Here is a 22,909-nt window from a genome sequence, read left to right as displayed (position 1 = left end):
GTGGGTCTCAGATTGGGCCAGGCATCATTTGGACATTCCCTCAGTTGCTGCTCTAGCTTTATCCGTGCACATGTCGTAGGCAGGGTAAATTTTGGGTTGAGGTTTTTGTAGATGAGTTGGTGTTCCCCTCTCTCCACTAGGAGTCCTGTCCTGTTAGAGGGTGTCCTCTTCAGTCCCCGTGACCCCTGCTACTAGGAATCTCAGCTAGAGTCACCCCATGTTATTAACTTTGAATCCTACCATTTTATAGAAAGTGTTTATCAGATTATGGATAAATCCTGTGCAGTTGTTAGGGACTCTGATAGAGAATTTTCACATCTGAAAATGGGCTCTTTTCCTTGACTACGTCCTTTCTTATTTATATTTCTTTTATTAACTTCCTATTTTTGCTGCCAATACTAGGATTTCAAACACTTATTGGCCATTTGTACTTTAGTTTTTTTATGAATTGTTTGTTCAACCTTTGATCATTTCAAAATTTTGATACTCGGTTTATGATTATGTTTTTATAGGCAGGATGTAGACTCTTCTGTTACAATTTTTATCCCATTTTCTAAAGATTTTTATGCTATCTCAATTTCAGTGGAAGGTTTGACTTTACAGAGGAAAGTCTCTTTCTTTTTACTACTCATCATCTCATTCTTTCTTCATTCTGGTATATTTATAATTGTCTGGATTCCAGAAGAGTTATTTTTATTCCCTTCATATTCTGATTCAGCTTCTGGTGCCAGGCAGCCATCCTATGGAAATGCTGAAGACTGAGTGGTCAGTTAGGCAATCAACTGGGTGTTGGTGCCATCTAGCGTTAGTAATGGAAAACCAGTCCTATGAAATACTTGATAATTAACCATACTGAATAAATGTCACAGAATTTTAGGGAGCAATAATCTGTTTCATACTTACTAATGATTTTCAAAATTAATTTATAAACTTTTGAATTTTGACGTTTTGTACAGAATCAAATGCTTGAGTCATGCTATTATAAGCATTTTGAAATGACCTTGAAGATTCCTCAAACTTATCTCCTTACTGTGTTTTTATTAAAGTGAAAGGCCTAATGGCTTAACTTTTAAATTGTAAATTTACAAATACTTGGGGCCTTTAGCAGTGTGTGTTTGTATGTATTCTCATGGAATAACATTTTCAGTTTCTCTGGATTTTAATATTCACTTATTGAAATTGCTGTGTGATTGTTAAGAGACTTAGAAAATGTTCAATTTCTTTGTGTGTGTCATTTTAAATATTGTCATTCATTTTCTAGATTTCAAGTCCTCCGTTTCGGAAGACTGAATTCAGCAGTGTTGAAGTGCTGACTTTTAGTCCATAGAGGGCGTTAGATTACAGTGTATGCTGTACAGGGTTTGTGGTTGCTAATGCCTCTCAGTAACAAAGCATCTAGTTTTGTACTTTCTAAGATTTCTGAAATTAGTTTCAGGACTGTTATGTAGCTGTCACTGTTTCACATTAATAAAAGATTCTGGTTCTCTATAGTTAGTAGACATAAGAATTGTAGCTTCTCAAAATAGTATACAATAGTATAAGTAATGTCTTAATTGCATTTTCAAACAAATGGTTGTTTTTTGTTTTTTCTTCTTCTAATTTTTCTGTGCTTCTAGACATTGTAAAGGGGGGGGGGAGTAAAGCAAGGCAAAAGTTTTGCTGGCCTCAAAAGTAGAAGAGAGCAGTGGGAAAGTGGAGCTTGAGAGAGCTGGATGAGGTGGACACCAGTGTGGTCTCACTGTCTGTTCTTTTGTTTCCTTTTTGAAACAAAAATTGCATGGCCTTGTTCTATAGTTCTGGCTGGCTTGAACTCAGAGCCACCTGTCTGCCTCCCCCGGGCTGGGTTAAAGGTCTGTACCATGCTGGGTCTTCACATCTGGTCTGAGACATTTCTTTCTCTTCTGCTTGAAATCCTTACAAATAGATACAAGCTTTAAAAACATGTCTCACATACTACTTTGTTTTTTTTTTTAATGACTGTTTTGAGAGTTTGTGTGTGTGTGTTTATTTGAAACAGGGTTTCTGTGCTTAGCTCTGGCTGTTCTGGAATTCTTTCTATAGAGGCGGCTGGCCTCACCACCCAGTTGAGAGATTTTTTTTTTTTTTTAAATTAGGAACTTACTTTAATATTTTTCTTAGGTACGTGTGCATTGTAAAAATCTTAGTGTTATTTTGACTGAGGTAGGAAGAGAGAGACATTGAATGTAGGCAATTTTAGAGCATACTCTTCAGTCTCCCCATTTGGCATTCTGTCCTTTTAAGAGAAAATAGAATACTACCCCAGAACATCAAAGTATCATTTTTGGAAGTTGGGCTATATGTGTATTATTTGAGAATTATCCTTGAAAGAAATCCATTTTTTTTAAAAAAGGTTGGTATTTAAATTCATTAAGATGAAGTTTTAATGATGAAGTATGACCTATAAATTGTATATTCACAAATTTTGTTTATTAGCTTCTTAGATTAAAATAGTTTGCTTAGTTACTTTAAAACAACTGCAGTTTTAAAACTTTGTGAGAAAGAATTAGGTAAAAATGTCAGTTGGTACCCATGAGTTAGCTAGTTTTCGTTGTACTTAGCATAAATTGTAATAACTAAAGCTAAAAAAAACTGAGTATCATTCTGCAGTGTTGAAATGCTTACTGAACTTAAAGGCTTCCAGTTCGCATTCTCCAACATAAGCTTACAGTGCTAAAAGTGCATTTAATATTCCTATGAGCGTATTATTACATACATAGTCTTGGGACTATAAAAATTAGTAAACAAGTGACGTACTACAAATAGGTGGGTTATAGAAATGCCAAATACTTCTACCTTAGGAAATATATATTTACTGTCTTCTGGTGTTTGTTTTTGTTCTAAGGGAGCTCAGGTTAGATCCCAATGCCATGAGTATGCTGGGCATATGCTTTACCAGTTAGCCATACTCCTTGTCTGTCCATTTGAAAGAGCTCTTTTAAAAATACCGTCTTGGAAGTATTTTGTATTCACTGAACAGTTTCGTATGCTAAACTGTTATGTGAAGAGGTTATACATTTTCATCCTTGATGTGACCTGGTGATGACAGTGTTTTCAGCAAGTAAAGTTAAATATTAGTTCTGAAACTGAAAACACTTTAAAAATTGTTTTAAAGTTGATTTATTTAAAATTGAGCAAGAGAGACAGATAAAGGAAAAAATAATTAGCATTCTGACCACTTAAGGATTTAAGGATTTTGCAAGATTTTGCAATACACACACCGAGAGCAAGTTTCAGAAAAATGTCTCATTTCAGTGTAAAGTCAAGAGATACACATACCTCTATGCATAGATTATATACATTATATTTTGGTATGCCATATGTATATCTTAGCTGATTGACTTGGCACTATACATTTCCTTTTCTGCTTAGGCAAGTGTTAGCATTAGGTAAAACAGTTGTAGAATATTAGAAAGACATTCTGCAGTGGCATGAATACAAGTTTAATAAACTTTGAAAAATTTGAAACATTGTAATCATTTCTTCTTATGTTTATTAAATTATGCCATTTTTATAGGGTAAATGATATAATTAGCCTATGACTATTTCTCCCCCAGGCAAAGATCTATTGATAGTGTTTGCAGTGGTAGGTAGCGAGTATTTGTTAAAAGATTGAACTGGAACAGACGATAAGTATATTGGAAGAGTCTAGATTTCCATTAAAAAAAAAAAAAAAAGCTTAGGTCACCAAGGAATTTCTCCATTGAAGCTATTTATTTAATAAATGTAAATAACTACATTGATTTTTCTGCATACCTTCCAGGGTGCAAACTATGAGTGGTTTAAGCCTCAGCAAATCCAGGAGAAAGTGCAGTTCCTAACCTCAAAATTGAAGTTATTAACCCATTTGGATCAGTCCATTTCTATCTTGTGGGTTAACTGTTGATTTTAGAGTTTCAAGTGAAACTGGGGGAAAAAAAAATCAAATCAACCAAACAAACAAAAAAAAAACCCCAGCAGCACAATTGAACTGCCCCTAAAAAACAAAAGTCAGTGTGAATGCAGACTTGGTTCTGCATCTGTTTCAGGTATATTTAGTGGTTGGCTCTGTTAGAGGAGTCTTTCCCTTTCTTTTGGTAGCTGCCCCATTCCCCTGCAAGGGCAGCTCCATTTGGCATGAACAGCCAGCAAATGGCTAGGACAATAAACAGATAGAAGGAACGCATTAATGTCTGAGTATTAGTAGCCTAGTTACAGATTGCACTGCGTCAGCCTGCTCCACACCCCGAGACATCAGGTGACTCCAGTCCTGCTGCAGTCGTGCAGCACAGGCTGCAGACCTGGGCCGAGGAAGCGGTGTTTCATGTCTCAGGGAGAACTTCACAATTTACAGCTTCTTTGTTGGTGTGCATGATTTGTAAGTGCTGCTGGAGGGCAGATCAAGACAAGAAATGGACGGTCAGAAGAAACATTGGAAGGACAAGGGTATATCTTTTAATCTTTCATTTTTATTTTTTTCTTTTATGTAACCAGGAGGGTTTCTGTGGGCAAGCTTTGAAGTTGAGGTTATAGCCTGTAAGCATGTAATGCTAAAGCTTAAAATACAGCAGCTGCCTCCTGTGTCTTTACAGTTGACATGTACAGGAAAGATGTCATATTCTGTTTCGGTGGTCAGATTTAGTCTTTTCAGTCCTGTCTGTTGGGTTTCTTTTCTAATCGTGCATGTTGAAATTGGTATGCGATTAACATCTCATTTGTTGGTCACTCTGGTGTGGAGAATGTATAACCATCTCTGTAGTCTCTGATGGCATTTCATGACGACTTAAAATAAAGCTCGCTTGGTGTGCTTGAAATCTATTCATAGGTTTGTAGATGGCAGAATTTCATTGCAATAGGCTTTTTTTTTTAATCAAGTGTGAACCTTTGAAGATTTTATTTGAATCTTTTAAATTTTTATGTATCTTGAAATTATTCAGATGTATGCGTAGCTTAAAATGCATATCTAAATTTAAAGTACTAACCTTTGTCCTTGTAGTAAGCAATCAGGGATCCCCTCCTCCTAGAAAGCTCAGAGCCTTTCAAATCTCAGTGGATCGTTGTGTGAGAATTTAAGCCTGCAAAGCAGTAAAATGTTGACTATTGAATATTTTAACAGCATTTTATTATGTAGCTTGTCAGCTGCTGTTTAATGAAAGAAAAAGAAACAGACAGAGAGAGAGAGAGAAAGAGAGAGAGCTGTGTATCTGACCACTTAGACTAAGTATCTTAAAAATTGTTAGAACAACTGTTTCTAAGTGGCCCAAATAAGCATCTCACTCAAAGGCTAGGTCTTTTTTGGTCATTGTTTTGTTTTGTTTTCCTCACTACTTTAAAGTTTTGTAATTTTTTTAAAATGTTACTTCCTTCTAGAACAAAATTATTTTAAGATAGGGATAATGTTAAAAGCATTTCTGCAGTAGACCAACTACAATGCCAACTCGGCAAAAAATGTGGGGGAAAGGTGAGTTTGACACTGAATTCATGAGACTTTGTTAAGGATCTTTTATTCAGCATAAAGAGGGGAGAAACGGCCGTGAGCTTTTCATTTGTGAGCTTAATAAGACGGATTTTTCATTATCCTAGCTAAAAGTGTTGAAAATGAAAGTGATAATAAAATAAGGGAAAAGCCACAGTAAGGCCTATTTACAACTTCCAAGTCTCTATGTGAACGATTTAAATTATTTATGTTAAGCTCTTACTTGTTAAGGCAATGTAGGGATATAAAGACAAGAAATTAAGATGCAGTAGAATCTACCTTTTTTTTCTTTATTAATTGCACTTTATTTATATTATATAGAATCTACCTTTTATGGGAACTTTAATTATTTAAAGGTCCTTAAGCTCAGATTCACTCTCGAGTCTCACCGTGTTTGTATGTATGCCTGCTGAGCTGATACTTCTAGTGCCTTTTGTTTTTAGTGTTTGTTTGTTTGTTTGTGTGAGATCAACTTAACTATGTTTTTTTTTTTCTTATCCAGAGGTTGTTATAGTTTATTTTCCATATCAGCTGCTAATGTTATAGATCATAGAGTGAGATTTCAATTGGAAAATCACTGAGATGCCACAGGTGAATGAGTTTTTCTGCACTTTTTCACAGTGAGGAACCTAGTATGTGTCTGGGTAGTACTTAGGCCTACTCCCCCATTTCTGCATTCTTGTACTCCCAGACTCCCTTCCCAAATCTGCCAGCAGTAACAGATGTTCTGATTTCAGATTTGGCTTTTGTTTTTGTTTTGGTGAAGTTTTAAGTGTGTTTGGTGTTTGGGTGATTTTGTTTTTTCTTTTTAGGTATTTAGTCTTTTGGGCTAAGGTCAGATTTCCTCAAACTTTTGTGGTTCATAAGAAGGATTCCTGTGATTCTAATCTGTTAAAGCAAGTTCCACAGCGCCTGGCAATCTGGTGTTATCCATTTTATAACTGGGCAGATTTGGAAAATCAGCAGTCTAGGTTTTTTATATTGTGATTTTGGTTGGGTAAGAAACTTATTCTAAATTTTGTTTATTCTATGGTGCGATTTACAGGGTTCTAGTTTTGAAGTTCTCTGGAATTTTATGGTAAGATGCTCTTGGCCAGGTTGTAGAAGCTATTTGGTTTGTAAGGAAATTTTTTAAAAAAATCAACTTTTTGATGTTTTAAAGTAGGGAGTATAAGTAATAGCAAGTTCAAAAGGTTGGTTTGTGGTGTTGTATAGGCTGAAGAAGAACCCAGAGGCCTGTGTTTGGGGTGACTAGAGTTATGCCTGGCTTGTAAAAAGACCATCCTGAACCTCATCTGAAATAGACATGAAAGGGCAGTAAGAGATTTGAGGAAAAATAGTGAAGAAAAAAAAAAAAACTTGACATTTGTAATAGATTGCAGAACGACACGAAGTTGCAATCAGGGTGAAACAACTGTTTAGCATCAGTAGATAAAAGTTAAAAAAAAAAAAGCCAAATTGAGTTCCAGACCCTTAGAATTTGAAGTGATGGAAATACCAAGAACTTATAAAGAATAGAAAACAAATGCAAAGTGAGTGTATCTTTTTGAAAAAGCTGAAGATAGGGAAGGAAGCCTAGTGGCAGCTGCTTTATAGAGCACCAGAAGAAGTTAGCCCGCAGCTGGGGCAGGAGAGTGTGGTTTTACTAGGGCTGAGAGCTCAAGGAGAACTGGCTGTGGAGAAGCTGTTGAGGCTGAAGGCGAGGTGACTGAAGACCCTCTCAGAGTTTAGGAGGAAGTGCAGTGTTGCTCGTTCTTACTAGTGCTGTTGTGGATTGGGAAGTTAAACTGCTCTAGATGACCTTTGTGAGAAGTTTCGGTAGCATTGATTGTACTTGAAGACAAAATGGCTTTGGCATACCACATCTGGAGAGTTCTTCCTGTGGACTCTTAGGGAACTTCCTAGTCTAGCTGTAAGTCGGTTCAGTTTCTGGGAAAGCGGCAAGTGGTTGCAGTTAGCATAGTTGTCCCTGCAGCCTCCAGGCGGGGAGGAGCAAAGCCCATTCAGGTGCTGGAATGCTGCTCTTTTCCTTGAGCCTGGGAAAGAGGCAAGCTGAGAAAGTTTGTTATTAACCAGTTTTAAGAGCTGATCTTAGGAAGGAAAGGAACAGCATTTAATTCTAAACTTAGCTGATCTATATTTTTGTGGTTGTTTTGTAGCAGGACTGTGTGTTGTAGAAAATAATAGAGAATGGCTTTGGGTTTTGTTTTTTAATAATGAAGTATAGGAGTTAGAGGATTACATTGTTCATTGTATTCTGTAATCTTGAACAATTCAGTGGATATTTTCACCTTTAAAATAATTTAGATCACTTTAATATGTTGGTGGTTAAATAAGCCTTTCCCTGTTTGCAAGTATAGGCGATGCTAAAGTGAGTATAATTGAATTTAACTCTGTTCTTATTCATGTTAAGTTGATGAGTTTTGGGGCTTTAGTGCATGTTTGCAGCGTTGCTTTCAGAATGATTGAATGGATTATTGCTTTGAGCAGTGAGTTAGCGTTTGTCTTGGCGCCATGGCTAAATTGGTATGTGCATTTCTGATGGCTTTACCTATAAGATAGGTACTTTGTTAGTTTTAAGTAAATTACAGAAACAGGTGTGCATTTTTCCCCAAAGTAAATGTATATACGTTTTCAGTGGTTATAGAGAACTAGAATATAGAATCACCAGGGGATATGTATTGCGACTAGTGATAGAAGTTTATTCATTTGCTTTTTATTTTTTTATTTTTGGTACCCAGATCTGAATATTCTTAGTTTTTATTGGGACTGCTAACTTTTCTAAATTCTGTGTGATGACTGAATTAAAATAAATCTCAAAAACAGTCCTAATCATGCCGTTGAAAGGGTTTTCTTTGCTTTTCAAGTTAAGCTTGCAGTGATGATCCTGGGCTGATGACAGAAGGCATTCCATGGCTTACCACTCTCCTCCCACCATACCCACATCAGGCCCTGAAGCTTGCTCTCTCAGCACGCCTGCTGTTGTATCTGCCAAGGTCTTATCTCTTACGCCCTTTCTTCCATTTTTTATTTGACCATGTAGTAGTATTTAAGAACAGTCTTCTCAGATAGACATGATTTTGGCCTTCTTTAAACTTACCAGTTTATATCTTCTATTACCATTACATATGGACTTCTTCTATAAATTACTTAAAAGCAAAAACATGGTTTCCTCACTGGGCCTCCTAGTTGGCACTGTACAACGTTTCCAAAAAATGACAAGCAGAGATTTAATGGTTTACTCCTGGCATTGAACTTCATACATTCATTTCTGATTTAAAAAAACAACAAAAAAAATTTTTTTTGATTGGGGATTTAGGAGTTTCCTTTTCCCTTTTCTTAAAGGAGCAATGAAACAATTTATAAATTAAGAATTGTAGGGGACCGAAGAGATGGCTCAGCAATTATGCGCACTGGCTTCTCTTTTAGAGGACCCAGATTCAACCCCCAGAACCCACATGGCAGCTCATAACCATTTATAACGCCAGTTCCAGGGGATCCAGCATCCTCTTCTGCCCTCCATGGGTGCCAGGCACAAACGTGGTGTACAGACATAAATGGAGGCAAAATACTCCTACATATAAAAGTAAATACTTTTAAAAAAGAATTTAAGATTATACCTGCAGATAAGGAGTCTTTCCACTTACATTTATTCTAACCTTTAGTTTTGTAGGTAAGGAAACAAAACTAAAGACACTAAATTATTTGCATAGGACCACGAAGCTGTAGCAGGAGTCCTTTATTTTATAGTTTGTTTGAATGTGGACCACCGCAGAGTTAAGGGGAGAGCTAAGTTGACCCATGTTTTGATATTTTTACCCAAGTATAGCTTTTGTATGTGGTATACCATTTACTGTTTACTTTTGTATGGTCCTCACTCTTCAGTAAAAGAACAGTTGTCTATTACATCAACTGTGGGAAAAGGTAGGTGTGGTTAGTAGGTTAATATTGTTAAAAGAGTAAGTCCACTGATACTTAACCGGGCCTGGGATATAACTTCTCCTAAGGATTGGATTACATAGTTGAATATAGGAAGAACATTTAAGCAGTAAAATAGAATTCTCTCATACTCTTTGTTTTTTTCACTTGATCTCATCTATTGCTAGGATTTGGGCTTAAGGGTGTTGAACTTAATTTAACCAGTGTTGGTTGACTTCTTGGAGCTATGTTCTGAGACCAAATTATCCTTCTCTGCTTTATCATAACCAAGGCTGACTTGCACTATTGGTGTGTGTGTGTATGATTAATTTGTTTAATGGCTTTTACATTTACTTCCTATGCTCGTGTGAGGTGTGACAGACACTAAAATACTAATGTGTTGGCTTTTCTCATATATAACACCACCATCTTACTTATTTTGTATAAATACAAACCAACTCAAAGGTGAAAAATCCATGAATATCTGCAGGTGAGAGTTGAATGTTGAAATAGACTTGGGAATGTCTCCTTTTAGACTAGACTGTGCTAACTTGATTTTTCTGTAAGAATATAAAGAATCAAAGCCATTGCATATGCTCATTTTTTCTGTGTATGCAATCTTTTATAACAAAAAATTGTCAATTTGTGAAAGTGAGGAGTGTTTGAGTAGGAGAAGATAGATACATATTAAAGAGAATATATTTAGCTTTAACTTAAAACGGTATTAAATCTATGGATTTTCCTGTGAATGGAGAATACCACGGTTTAGAAAAATCAGAGGGGCTAAAGAGATGGCTCAGAGGTTAAGAGAACTGGATATACTTCCAAAGGTCCTGAGTTCAATTCCCAGCAACCACATGGTGGCTCATAACCATCTAAAATGAGATCTTGTACCCGCTTCTGGCATGTAGGCACACATGCAGGTAAAATAACTGTATAAATAATAAATACTTAAAAAAAAAAAAAGAAAAATCAGAAATGTGAAGTTGAGGGTATTTTCTGCTGTTTTTGTATTGTGCTCCTCCACCCCCAACATTTAAAAAATATTTTGTGTGCGTGTGCGCGCACACTCCCTGTGATACAGTGTGTGAAAATCAGAGGATGACTTATCTGAGTCCTGTACGTCCAGGTGTCACTCAGGGACAAGGCACACTAAAGGGAGGTGCCTTACTGACCGAGTCATCCTGAGAAGGCCTTTTGTACTGAAAGCTATAGGAACTAAACAGATAAATCAATGGTTTTAATTATTGAGTCAAGTGTGGTGATGGTAAGAACTCCCTCTTTAACAGGGCTTTAAAATCGAAACCTGACTTCAGGGTAACTTCAATGCAAATTTGATTTAGTGCACAATGTAATATAAAGACTTTCACATTTGGTCTAGCACTATTTTTAGCTATAGCAGATGACAGCCTGTGATTACCAAATGTATTCAGCTCTTCTTACTTGCACTGAGTCAGTGAAAGAAAGACTTGAGTTCCTTTAAGTTTAAATTTTAGTTATATAAAGCACACTATACAAAATAATCAAGTTTTTTTTTACATTTTTTAGTTTTGAAAACAAAAAAAAACTTCAGAGAATAAATGATTTTTTTTCCTAAAATACAGGTATTTAAATAGATTGGCATAAACCCATACATATTTCCTTCATTTGTGAAGGAAAATTACTGTTCAGTTCATCTTGGATCTTTCAAGAGGGTGTTTCATGAACATTTTTTGTAAGATTTTAAAAGTTCCTTATAAAAAACAAGTCCTTTATCTGATACTTTCATAAAAGTTTCGTGCACATGAGAGTGTCTGTCCCACGTGTGTGTCTGGTGCCCGTAGTGTCTAGTTTCAGAAGAGTTGGGTTCCCTGAACTTCAGTTCCAGACTGTCATGAACCATGATGTGGGTGATGAGAACCGGAACTGTGTTCCTTACAAGAGCCTTCTCTCTAGTACCCTCTTAATTGGATACTTAGTTTGTACTTTCTCCCATTTTGTGGATTGTCGTCATCTTCTTCATTATGTCCATTGAAACATAAAAAAGATTTTATAAAAGGTTTAATACTGTGTTTATGCTCTCTTATATTGTACCTTAAGAAATACTGCCCAATAGAAAGTCTTGAGGACTGCTTGTAAGCGTGTGTAGGAAAGTGGGTGCTACAGTGCGCACTTAGAAGTCAGAAGGCGCCTTGTAGAGCTTCTTTCTTGCCTTCTACTAGGTGGGTCCGGGAGAGAAAATGTTTTAAATTCCTATATTTAGATTTTGATTCTACTTTGAGTTAATTTTTTAAAGTATTTTTGTTGTTTTTAATAATGTGTTTGTGCATGTGTGCCTGTGTATGTGTGTGTATGCACAATTAATAAGGGTAGGTGCCCACTGGGAGCAGAGGCATCAGATCCCCTGGAGCGGAAGTTAAAGAGCGCTGGGAACTGCTGGTGGCTGAGCCGTCTTTCATAGGCTAACCTTTTATGTAACACAAAGTAGGGAATCCAGTGGCATTCTCTGCAGCTGAGTGTCCAGTCATCCCAGTAGCATTGTTGGAAAGATTTCTTAGCATCCTTGTCAAAGTCACCTGACCACAAATATAAAATTTTATATTTGACTTTTGGTTTCTGAATTAACATTTCATTATGACCCTGTACAACCATGTACATGACAGTAGGGTCTGGGATCTTTTCTTTTTTTTTCTTTTCTTTTCTTTTCTTTTCTTTTCTTTTCTTTTCTTTCTTTTCTTTTCTTTTCTTTTCTTTTCTTTTCTTTTCTTTTCTTTTCTTTTTTCTTTTCTTTTCTTTTCTTTTCTTTTCTTTTCTTTTCTTTTCTTTTCTTTTCTTTTCTTTTCTTTTCTTTTCTTTTTTTTGAGCCTGAGGCTTGCTGTATAGCCCCAGTGAACCTCTAGCTTGCCTTGTTATTAAAAGCTTTGTAGGAAATTCTGTAGTGGAGAAATAGGAGCCCTCTAATTTCATTGTTGTTTTCCAGGATTGTTTTGGCTATTTCAGATGATTTTTTTCAGTTGCCTTGTCAGTTTCTGTTGGAGAAACAGCTAGGCTCTTGTTTTCATAGGGGTTGCATAGAGGAACGTTACACGGAATCCGTGACCATGGGATAGCTTTCTGTCTAGTTCAGTCATTTCTTTTAACTCTTAAGTTCTCAGTATATTTCATCTGTTTTTCAGTTATGCTTCTGAGGATTTTATCCTTCGTGAGTGTAGACAGTGTGGCTTTGGAAGTAGCGTTCAGACTGCTCATTGCTGCAGTATAGAGAGACAGGTGGCTTTGTATGATGCTGTACCCACAGCCTCACTAGTCTTGCTTTAAGTTCTAGTTGCTGTTCCGTTGGCTTCCTGAGGAAATTGTCAGTGTAAAATCATTGACAAATACCTAAGGAAATACCTTAATTTCTTTTTGTCCAGTTATTTATTGCCCAACTTCTGGCTAGAAACTTCCAGGACGTTTGTGGGAGTGAAGTATCAAAGAAGGTGACCCTTGTCTTACTACTGCTGTTAAGGGGGAAGATGCCAGTGTTGAAGATGCCATGACGAATGATGTTCACCGTGCTTTAGTATTTATATTTATCAGTCTGAGGATAATTATTATTCTTTTTTTAATCTTGCTGTTTTGTTGACTATTAACCATAAAATGGTGTTGAACCTTATCAGATGCTTTAATCTGCAATGATTGCGGCGAGTGTGTCTTATTCTTAATTCTTTTTTTATGGTGTATCTGTGGCTTGTTGTTTAAACGTTGCACCAACTTTGCATTCTCAGAACAGATCCAGTAAGCTATACTGTAATCTGTTGCAGGATTCAACTCATTAGTATTATGGTGAAAATGACTGTTCTGTATTCATTCATATGGGATGTTGTTCTGTAGTTTTCTACTGATATCTTTGCCTGATTTGGGCATCTGGATTGAACAAATTTTTTAATTAATGATATAAGGCTCTAGTATCAGAAGCATGTAGATAAACGTCTTGGGATTTCATATCTTCTTCTCCCCCCCCCCTCCGCCCGCCATGGAGAATAACTGCTCTTGGATAAATCTTCCCAATTACAAAATTTAAATCGAGCCTAAAGAGTCTACATGAAACTAACATACTGTTGACAAGTATGACTTAGACAACTGTTTTGCTAGAAATTTGTGCCTTCCTCCTTGCAGCTTACCTGATGACCTCTTTACGAAACGGGGTTGAAAACCCTTTTATGTTGTTGCAGTGCTTTGGAGAAGGTATTCTGTCCGGCGTGTGATTACCAGGGCAGCTTTCTCATGTCTGGCCTGTTCTTCTACTGGCCTCATGAGTATCTCCCTATAGCATTCCTAGGACTTAGAGTGTTTCTAAGACTTGACTCTCACGGTGTGTGCTTTGAGCCAGTCACGCCTGCATGTGGTAGGTGTGAACCTCCACGTGTGGTGTCCAGAGTTCCTACATTTTTGAAAAGCCCTACCTCATCTGATCATTTACTAAACTAGCAGACAACATGTTCTCTGTGTGTGCCTGTCTCTGCCTACCTGTGTGTGCATGTGGAGGCTCCAGGGCATCCGTGGGTCACGGTACTTTGGCAAAGAGACAGGATCTCTTCTTGGCTTGGCACTGGCAGATTAGGCCAGGCTGTCAGGCCAGGGAGTGCTGTGATCTGCCTCTTTGCTTTGCTGGCACTAGGATTACAAGTGTTTGCCTGACCTTTTTACATGTGTTTTGGGGATTGGACATAGGTCCTTGTGCTTACCCAGCAAGCACTGTACCAACTGAGCTGTTGCCCCAGTACCTAGGTTCTCCTTACTTAGGAAATCCTACTGGGAGAATAGTGCTCATGTTACTGTTTTTGAGTAGTACTGAATAGGGATTAAGGGAGTATTTTGTGATTGTAAACTGTGGTTGTCACTAGAATGAAATGGTTTCAAATAGCACAGAAATGCATAAAAAAGCAGGAAAGACTTGTCTATAACCCGATATTAAAAAAGTAAAAATGCTATTTCGTAAGGTTTTTTTTTTTTTTTTTCTTTTCCAGATTTTATGGTTAGACATTTTGTTTTGCTTGCTTGTTTATCTTGAGACAGGGCTTCCTATAGGTAGCCCAAACTGCTCTCAAATTTACCATATAGCTCAGGCCGGCCTTTACTTGTGATTCTTTCAATACTGTTGTCAAGTATCACTATAGACATCTCACTTTCCGTTGTAGACCATTGTTTCCATTACATGTATGCTAGTTTTGATCAAATTCATACTGCTTTAAAAGGCATTTTCAAAAATTTGATGGGCCAGTGAGATGCTCAGTGGGTAAAGGTGTTTGGCACCAAGCCTGGCACCCTGAATCCAATCCCTGGAACCCAGTGAGCTGACTCCCATAAGGCATCACCTGATTTGCACACGCATCCCATGGGATGTGCATGCTCAGTTCATTTACAAGCACATAGGAAGTGAGTGTTTACAAACCTAGTGCTTGTCAAGTATGTTGAAGTAAGCTCCAGCTGCCCTGTCACTGGAGAGTAAACTGGTGTGCGCTGCTGTTGCACTGCTCGTGTCTGCTGGCTAGTTTCTGTCCGTTGAACACAGCAGAAGCCATCTGCGAGGAGGGAGCCTCAACTGAGAAAACACTCCCATAAGGTTTTCTGCGGGCATTTTCTTAACTAGTGAAAAACGCTCCCATAAGATTGTCTGTGGGCTTCTCAAATTAGTGATTCATGGGAGAGTGCCCAGACCATTGTGCTGGTCAATCTGGGTTCTATAAGAAAGCAGGTTGAACATGTCATAGGGAGCACCCCTCCATGGTTTTTGTTCAGTTTCTACTTCCAGGTTTCTAGCCTGACTTGAGTTCCTTTCCTGACTTCCTTCAGAGTGATAATAGACCATGGTGTGGAAATATAAGCCAAATAAAGCCCTTTTCTTCCCAGTTTGCTTTTGCTCTTGGAAACCCTAACTAGGACAGTATCATTTTCTTTTTAATTTCATGTGGATGATCTTCTTGGCCTTTGTGATTCATTTTATATGCAATGACTCTGTATATTTTGCCCATTCATCAGGCATGCAGATGTGCAACATTCTGAAGAACCTGGGTGTGATGACCCTTCTTCAGTTTGGTACCGTGCACAGAGTGCTTTAACAATAGGAAGTCTTATCGATCTGTGACCTGCCACTGCTAAAGTGTTAAAAACTGATTTTTTTTTCCATAATTACAACTATGAGTTTATAATTGCTTGAAAAGTGATACGATTATGTACTTATTGATTTCATGAAATTTTGTTTGGCACATAATGTTTCTGAGAAGGTTCAGTTTAAAAAACATCAACCTTCTACACATGGAAGTCTCAATTTTAAAAGATCTGTTTTAAAGTTGCATAAGCATAGGCCAGTGCCAAAAATTTATTGATTAGGACCCATTAATAAGAATTTGAGTGGGTATGCCTTTAATCCCAGTACCTATGAGGCAGATGCAGTCAGATCTCTGTGAAAAACCAAAAATAATAAATTTAAATAATTTTGAGTGTAGAACTGATGTATTGCTTTGTTAAATGAGTCATTTTAGCTTCTGAATGGAAAAGAAATTGGAAGCCTATTGCCCTTTGTTAAAGATAAAGCTTAAGTCAGGGTAGGTTCAAGTCTTGTCTAAAGTTACAAAGCTGGTACTGGGAGGTGGAACTCTGGAGGCCTGAACTTGGCCTTTTCTGTCTACTATATTCACTAATGTACAGCTTGTAGATTACATCTGCCTGATCCTTAAACCTGAATAGTCTCTGATTGTCACACACACATATTTACACAGTTACACACACTTTGCAAGTCTAGTATTGACTTAACAGTTGCTGGATGCTTGTAGTGAAGCACAGTGAGTGCAGATCATCTTACCAATAGGGATAATGGAGATTAATACATGCATTTACCTATTTATTCATATATATATATATATATATATATATATATATATATATATTGGTTTCTTGAGACAGGGTTTCTCTGTGTAACCTTGGCTTTCCTGGACTCATTTTGTAGAACAGGCTGGCCCTGAACTCACAGAGATCCTTCTGCCTCTGCCTCCTTGAGTGCTGGAATTAAAGGCGTATACCACCATGCTCGGCAACTAAAAAGCCATTTTTATATGAGTATTAAAATGATTTGATATTAAATGGAAGTTTGAAAAGAAAGAAATCTGATGATTGGTCTGCTCTAGGCTAGAGTTACCTTATGTGTATGATTGTGTGTATGCATTTGGGATTCTGTGTGGAGGTCAGAGGCCAACTGTGCCAACTTTGTGCTTCGCTTTTACTTGGGTTCTGGGGAGTCATCAGCAAATGTCTATCTATCCATTTAGACACCTAAGTTTTAAAATCCTTTTTTTTTCTCTGTGTGGTTTTTAAAGTGACATGTTCATGTGTAACATTGTAGTTCAGGTTAATAACTTAATCATAATGCTGAAAATTTTCTTTTTTATGGTTTAACTACTTAAATACCTGGATAATAAAGGTAATGATTTTGTGGCAATATCAGTAACACAACAAATAACCATCCTGACTTTACTAATTTATTATACTAAGTCTTATATAAAGTGCTTTATATTACTCATCTTATTGATGGGAAAAATCTCAATTCATTTTCCTCATTTAATGACTCCTATCTCAGTGAGACAATTCCTATTTTTATATACAGTTTAATGGTGAAGCTCTCAGTGTGGAGGGGTTTAGTGACTTGCCTGAGGTTCCATCGCTAGTAATTTAGTGCTGCTGTTGGAGTCTAGGTCACCCAGCTCCAGAGCCTCGAGTCTGGTCTTATATAAGCCACTGCTGGAGGACCCAGGGGAACCTCACAGGAATTATACTGCCATTGCTCTCTATGTACTGTCACTCATGAGCTTCTGCAAGGTGGAAGTCCTGCACCGTTAAACTTTCTGGCTTAGTAACAGCTGAATTCCTGTTTCAGAATTTTTGAATTTTTCAGCTTTTTGTCCCATTCTTGAGTTTCTGTTATCGTGTAATATTTACTTTAAAACGTTCCTGAGTTGTCTCTGTAAGTCAAGGTAGTCCTAGGGAAAACGTTTACTGTATCCTTTAACATTTTAGAACTGCAGCGTACATTTTCCATTCTCATGTTCTCTATTCGTTCACTTTCTGTTTTTGAGTTATGATCATGTTATGTATACCTAGCTGGACTGACACTTGGCAGTGTTAGTCTGGTTAGCCTCAAGCTTGCATCAGGGGTGCCTCGGTCCCTTGGTGCTAGGATAGCACCATCATGCTAGCCAAGACTGAATTTCAGTGTTCTCTCAGTGTCAGAAGACTATTGATATTATTGCTGTGATCTCTTTATTGACTGTGACATTATTTATAGTGTCATTTTGATAGCATAGATTAGGTTATGTTATAAATAAATAAATAATTATTATATAATTGTATATAATTATTATTAGCCTTAAGATTATCACAGTGGTAATATTTAATGTTTTATCACAAATAAGAAGACACAGACACCTGTTAGATTTTATAATTGCCTTATTTACCTTGGGCCAGACAGATTTTCCTACCTATGCTGTGTAAATAACCATCTCCCAGCCCCCATCCAATGCCATCCACCTTAATCATCCTCATCTGGACCACCTTTCATACATAATCCCTTGGTACTTGCTTGTATTCTTCATCTGGGCCTTTTCACGCCTTCAGTGGAGCCCTTTCAACCCATGTTTGTTTTTTTTTTTTTTCCTCCATGCTAACCCATCATGGCATCCTCCTTCCTCCTCTCTGCCCTTTCTTCTGTCTCCTGTGATTCTCTTGTCCCAGAAGCCCTGGAACCTTAGCCACCCCTCCCCCATTCTTCCCTGCCCTGGTGTAGGCCATTTAATCAACCAATCAGGTATGTCTTAGGCAGGTTTACACAACAAGGATAGGTGTAACCAGATCTTGAGGACCAGTAACACGCATCAGATCAACCTCCAAGGCTATTTCAAGGTCTAGTTGGTCCTCAGATGCGTTGATAGGAAGAAGTTGCGTACATCGCAGCTGACGTAGGTGTTGTAGGTGGAATCTTAAAATCACAGTCTGAAAACAAGCAACAAAGGAGGCTGTGGGTAATACATGGAATGCAGATCTGGCTCAGGGTGTGCACATTAGGATATAGACTCGGGAGTTAAGAGCTTTGCAGTAATTCTCAGTGTTTTATAGCTCACATACATATTTTTTTTCTTATAAAAGTATCTCTAATGATAAGCAGAAATCATGCGTATTTAGGACTCCTGGGGACCAAAACCAAAAGTTTCAATTTTTCAAAATTTTTCTTGAAGTTTGCCTTTCTATACCTATGTCTCATTATATCAGTAGCCCTTTTAATATGGACTATTTTCCCTGTAATTTGATTATCATGAATAGTATGAAGAAGAAATGCCTCAAGATAATTTGAAGAGACCTCTGCCAGGTCTGGGATGTTTAAGAGTAACACGTAACTAAAATGATTTGGTCACTGAGGTGGGAAGTTGGGATTAAAAAGGGCTGTGGTAAAAGTACAAGTGTAGCGTTATACTGCCAGGCTTGTGTCCTGAATATAGAGCAGGTAAATGTGCTGGATCCAAATGGTGAAGACAGTGTTCTAACTTTAGACTTCTTCTTTGAATTTTAGTTACTGACCTCCTCTACTGGAGAGACATTAAGAAGACTGGAGTGGTGTTTGGTGCCAGTTTATTCCTGCTGCTGTCTCTGACAGTGTTCAGTATTGTGAGTGTAACAGCCTACATTGCCTTGGCCCTGCTCTCTGTGACTATCTGCTTTAGGATATATAAGGGTGTGATCCAGGCTATCCAGAAATCAGATGAAGGCCACCCATTCAGGTGAGATGTCTGAAAACAACAAGAGTGTGAACAGGATTGCTGTTAAGATTTCCATCTCCTAGCTGAAGGATTATAGGCATGTGCTTTCTTTGTTGTGTAGAGGTAATTATATTAGGAGCATCTGCCTTTGAGATTCCTTATGGTAGAAAAGACTGGACTTCTTCATTATTAGTTTCTGGTTATCACAGTGGATTTTAGGGCTGGTGAGTTGTTATCGTCTTCACTGTTTGCATTTAATACGGTCTAATACTGTACACCGTTTTCCGTTGCCCTCCCCAATATATGTTCGCACCTACACTTGGCCTCAGTTTCTCAGGCTGTTACTTGGAGAGGGGAGACATGGTTTTTAATAACTTAAAATTGGCCACAAACCATTAATTGGCAAGTATGATTTTAAAGCAGTCATAATGAAATATGAAAACTTCTAAATTGTCCACAGTATTAGTTTTATGTATCATTTCGTTTTAAAGTGTTTCATATTTCTTTTTAGACATACCTTTCTCAAAAGGCATTTTAAGTCAAATTTTCTATACAAATTCAGCTGACATGCCAGTTCTGGCCTGTTGAACAGTTTTCAGTTGCCTGCTCATTGGTACAGGTGGAATTATGCAGTTCCCCCACCTGTGGTGAGCGGGAGCAGTGATGAACAGTGTGCTATATGTCAGACGCTGACACAGGGTGTTCTCTGTAGCAGGACCAGCAGCCGTGCTGCAAAGAACAGGGTCCCAGAGTTTCCTCAGCCAGATTTTTATATTTGAGAATTGTGTAGACAGGGCTTACAAGATGGCTTTGTGGATAAGACTACTTGTTGTGAAAGCAGGAGGACTCACCTGAGTTTTGACTCATAGCACCTACATAAAACTGGTGGATAACTGTCACCCATGTGTTGGGGGTCGGAAGCAAGTGGATCCTGGGAGCTTGCTGCTGGCTAGCCAAGGCAAAAATAGCTTCTCATGCACCCACACACACATGTGCACATGCCAACCACACATATAGAATCGCATAAATAACTTATTGCTGGTTTAACAGTTGATGGGAAACTTTGAATGTTTTAATTTGATATTAATGACATTGGTATACCAGTGTTTTAATACTATTGGACTAGTAAAGAAATATTCTCGATTCCAGTAATAGTCTGTGTTTAAGTAAGAGAACTATGATGTCTGTATTCAAAGCTGGATGTGGTACAAAATAATGTGGAAAAAACCATTGTTTTTTTAGTATAAAGGACTAGCAGATTACACCGGGGTCTTAGGCAGCCTATCTGATGAGGCTGTGTCTGGGCGGGATCTGAAATGAGGCTGGTTCCTGATACAAGTTGTCACCAGGGGTAGGAAGTGAACTTTGCTTTAGAGAATAGCATGGTGACCAAGGCATTATGGTTAAAAAAAAAAAGTTTAAAATGACTCCTTTCCATCTTCAACATAGGGAGCAGTGGGAAGATTAGCAAAATTAGGTGAGCTCTCTGTTTGAAAAGTTGGAAACTGAGTAATACAGTGCTTGAACTGGAAGTGATCTAAACGTCTCTATCTAATTTATAGAGTTGGAAATCTGACCCAGAGAATTTAATTTTCCCCCCAAGATTATTTAGCTGGAAAGTAGCCGATCTTCTAATGTCCACATGAGTTCAACCCAGACTCTGCTATTTTAGGAAGCTCAGATAAGGCTAATCTGGCATTGACTGAGAGAATAGATTAGGCTAGATTAGAAACAGGCTTGGACACTGATAGAATATTTCAGTGTGCAAATAACAGCTACTTAACAAGAGTGATGCAGGAGACATGTTTTGGGTGTGTTGCAAAGGTAGGAGTATGAGGCAGGGCAGTCTCAGAAGACACATGTGGGAAAATAGGATTAGTTTGGATATGGTGCTTCAGATAGAACAGTTTAGCTAATGACTACCTCTAAATTATCTTTTTAAATTTAACACTTCCCGCTACATTAGAACATAAAAACAGAGTAAATATTATGTTTCTTGGTATTGCCACTGTACTTTTGACAGCTATTTTGCATGCTAGTATTTAACATTTTTTACAGTTTTCTATAAAGGCAATGCTGAGAGAATGTGGAAATGAATAGAGTCTTTGGTAGCAGAATCTAATGAGACAATGTACTTTTCTTAGTGATTTGGAGGTGAAACTGTGTTAAACACTTTACTCATTAAATCCTCAGAATAACCTCTATTTTAAATGAGGAAGCAGGTTTAGAAGATTAAGTTTGTAAAAGCAGATGACTAAGAAAATAATAGCACTTTAAAAGCATGCTTTTACTAAGACATTTTGGCTTTGTTTGAGCTAGGGTTTCGGTCTGTAGCCCAGGTGGGTGTGGAACTAGCAACAGCCCTTTAGTCTTGGTCTCTCAGGTGCTGGATTACAAATACGAGCCACACGGCCTTCTAGCTTACTTGGGACTGTCATGGTAAGAGTGGGCCTTTGTGGTAGGTTGTTAGAGATGGAATCTCCTTTTTTATAGATCTGTGGTTGCTGATTGACATTGGGCTCAGTGGCAATTATGATCTGTATTGTTTTCTTAGGGCATATTTGGATTCTGACGTTGCTGTATCAGAGGAATTGGTTCAAAAATACAGTAATTCTGCTCTTGGTCATGTGAATAGCACAATAAAAGAACTCAGGCGCCTCTTCTTAGTTGATGATTTAGTTGATTCCCTAAAGGTAAGTTTGACATTTTACTTCTGACATTTTATAAATATATATAACATATTATAGTGTGTGTATATAGACTTTAATGTCAGAAAGATTAGCAATATAAAATTCTATATTTCTATATTCAAATAAGCCATGAAGATGTAAAGAAATCACATGAATGTAAATTTAGGTTTTAAAATTCAAGTGTCCAATGTTTAGACTTGTATGAGAATTATAGTTTGTTCCTTTTCTCCTTAAAGAAAAATACTTTTAGAAAGAAAAATGGATACAAAATTTATATGATTGTGAGTTTTACAAATCCAAAGGTTAAAAAAAGTGGGTTGGTGACTTTTTCAGCTGGAAGGTCATGCTTCATCATGTCAGCACACACAGGTCTCAAAATCTGCTTAGACAAAAGAGTAAGACAGAATGCCTTCTCCTCCTTTAAAGGTGACAGACAGCAAGCATGCCATCGTTCAGGTGTACACGCTACAGGCAAGGTCTTCCTGAGTGAACTGTGTGATTCCACTACATGAGAATTTGTTCTCTGCATGTTACTGTGTATGGGTAGCACAGATTCCATCTGATTATTTCCACTGTCTAAGTATATTTTATGAGCCCAGGCTATTTGTTTAAAACTCTCCTACTTAAAAAGAGAACTTGAGCAGTCTTTTTATAAAGACTCAAGTGGTTATGGCCTGGGCCTGGTGACACATGCCTTTAATCCCACCACTCCGAAAGCACAGTTGAGGGGCCTCTGTGAGGTCAAGGCTAGCCTGCTTTACACAGTGTTCGAGGCCACCCAGGCCTACATAGTAATGCCTTGCCTACCTCAAACAAACAAACAGATAAAATAAATAAAGTAAATTAAAATAAAATATAGCACTGAGGTGGAAGGATCAAGATTTGGCGACAGTGTCACCTCTCTAAAGACACTTCTGCACGCTGACTTCATGTGTATGTCATGTTACCGTCATGCTTCTCATCTCCGTGGAAAAGCAAATGGTTTTTTCTGGGAGTGGGCTCCTAATTGGAATTCTTAGGAAAAAATAGTGATAGATATCAGCTTTTGACTGCAATTGCTTTGA

The 22,909-nt window shown here is 37.6% G+C and overlaps 1 protein-coding gene across 3 annotated transcripts in view; it reads left to right on the top strand.

The window, feature by feature from the left end:
- The window catches only part of Rtn4 (reticulon 4), a 50,646-nt gene that overhangs the window by 19,727 nt on the left and 8,010 nt on the right, over positions 1 to 22,909 (top strand). For 2 of the 3 annotated variants that reach the window (XM_055628882.1, XM_055628880.1), the window contains exons 3-4: positions 18,969 to 19,176; positions 21,710 to 21,848. In XM_055628882.1, coding sequence (XP_055484857.1) covers positions 18,969 to 19,176; positions 21,710 to 21,848 — 347 coding nt within the window. Of the gene's footprint in view, positions 1 to 4,130; positions 4,444 to 18,968; positions 19,177 to 21,709; positions 21,849 to 22,909 lie in introns of those variants that run through there. The other variant, XM_055628881.1, reaches the window with a different exon arrangement.

This window comes from Psammomys obesus, unplaced genomic scaffold (assembly GCF_907164565.1).
Source record: "Psammomys obesus unplaced genomic scaffold, mPsaObe1.curated_primary_1811, whole genome shotgun sequence".
In the NCBI taxonomy this organism is placed as follows: Eukaryota; Metazoa; Chordata; class Mammalia; order Rodentia; family Muridae; genus Psammomys; species Psammomys obesus.
Note: the sequence above shows the minus strand (reverse complement) of the source record. Positions and strands in the feature narration are given on the sequence as shown.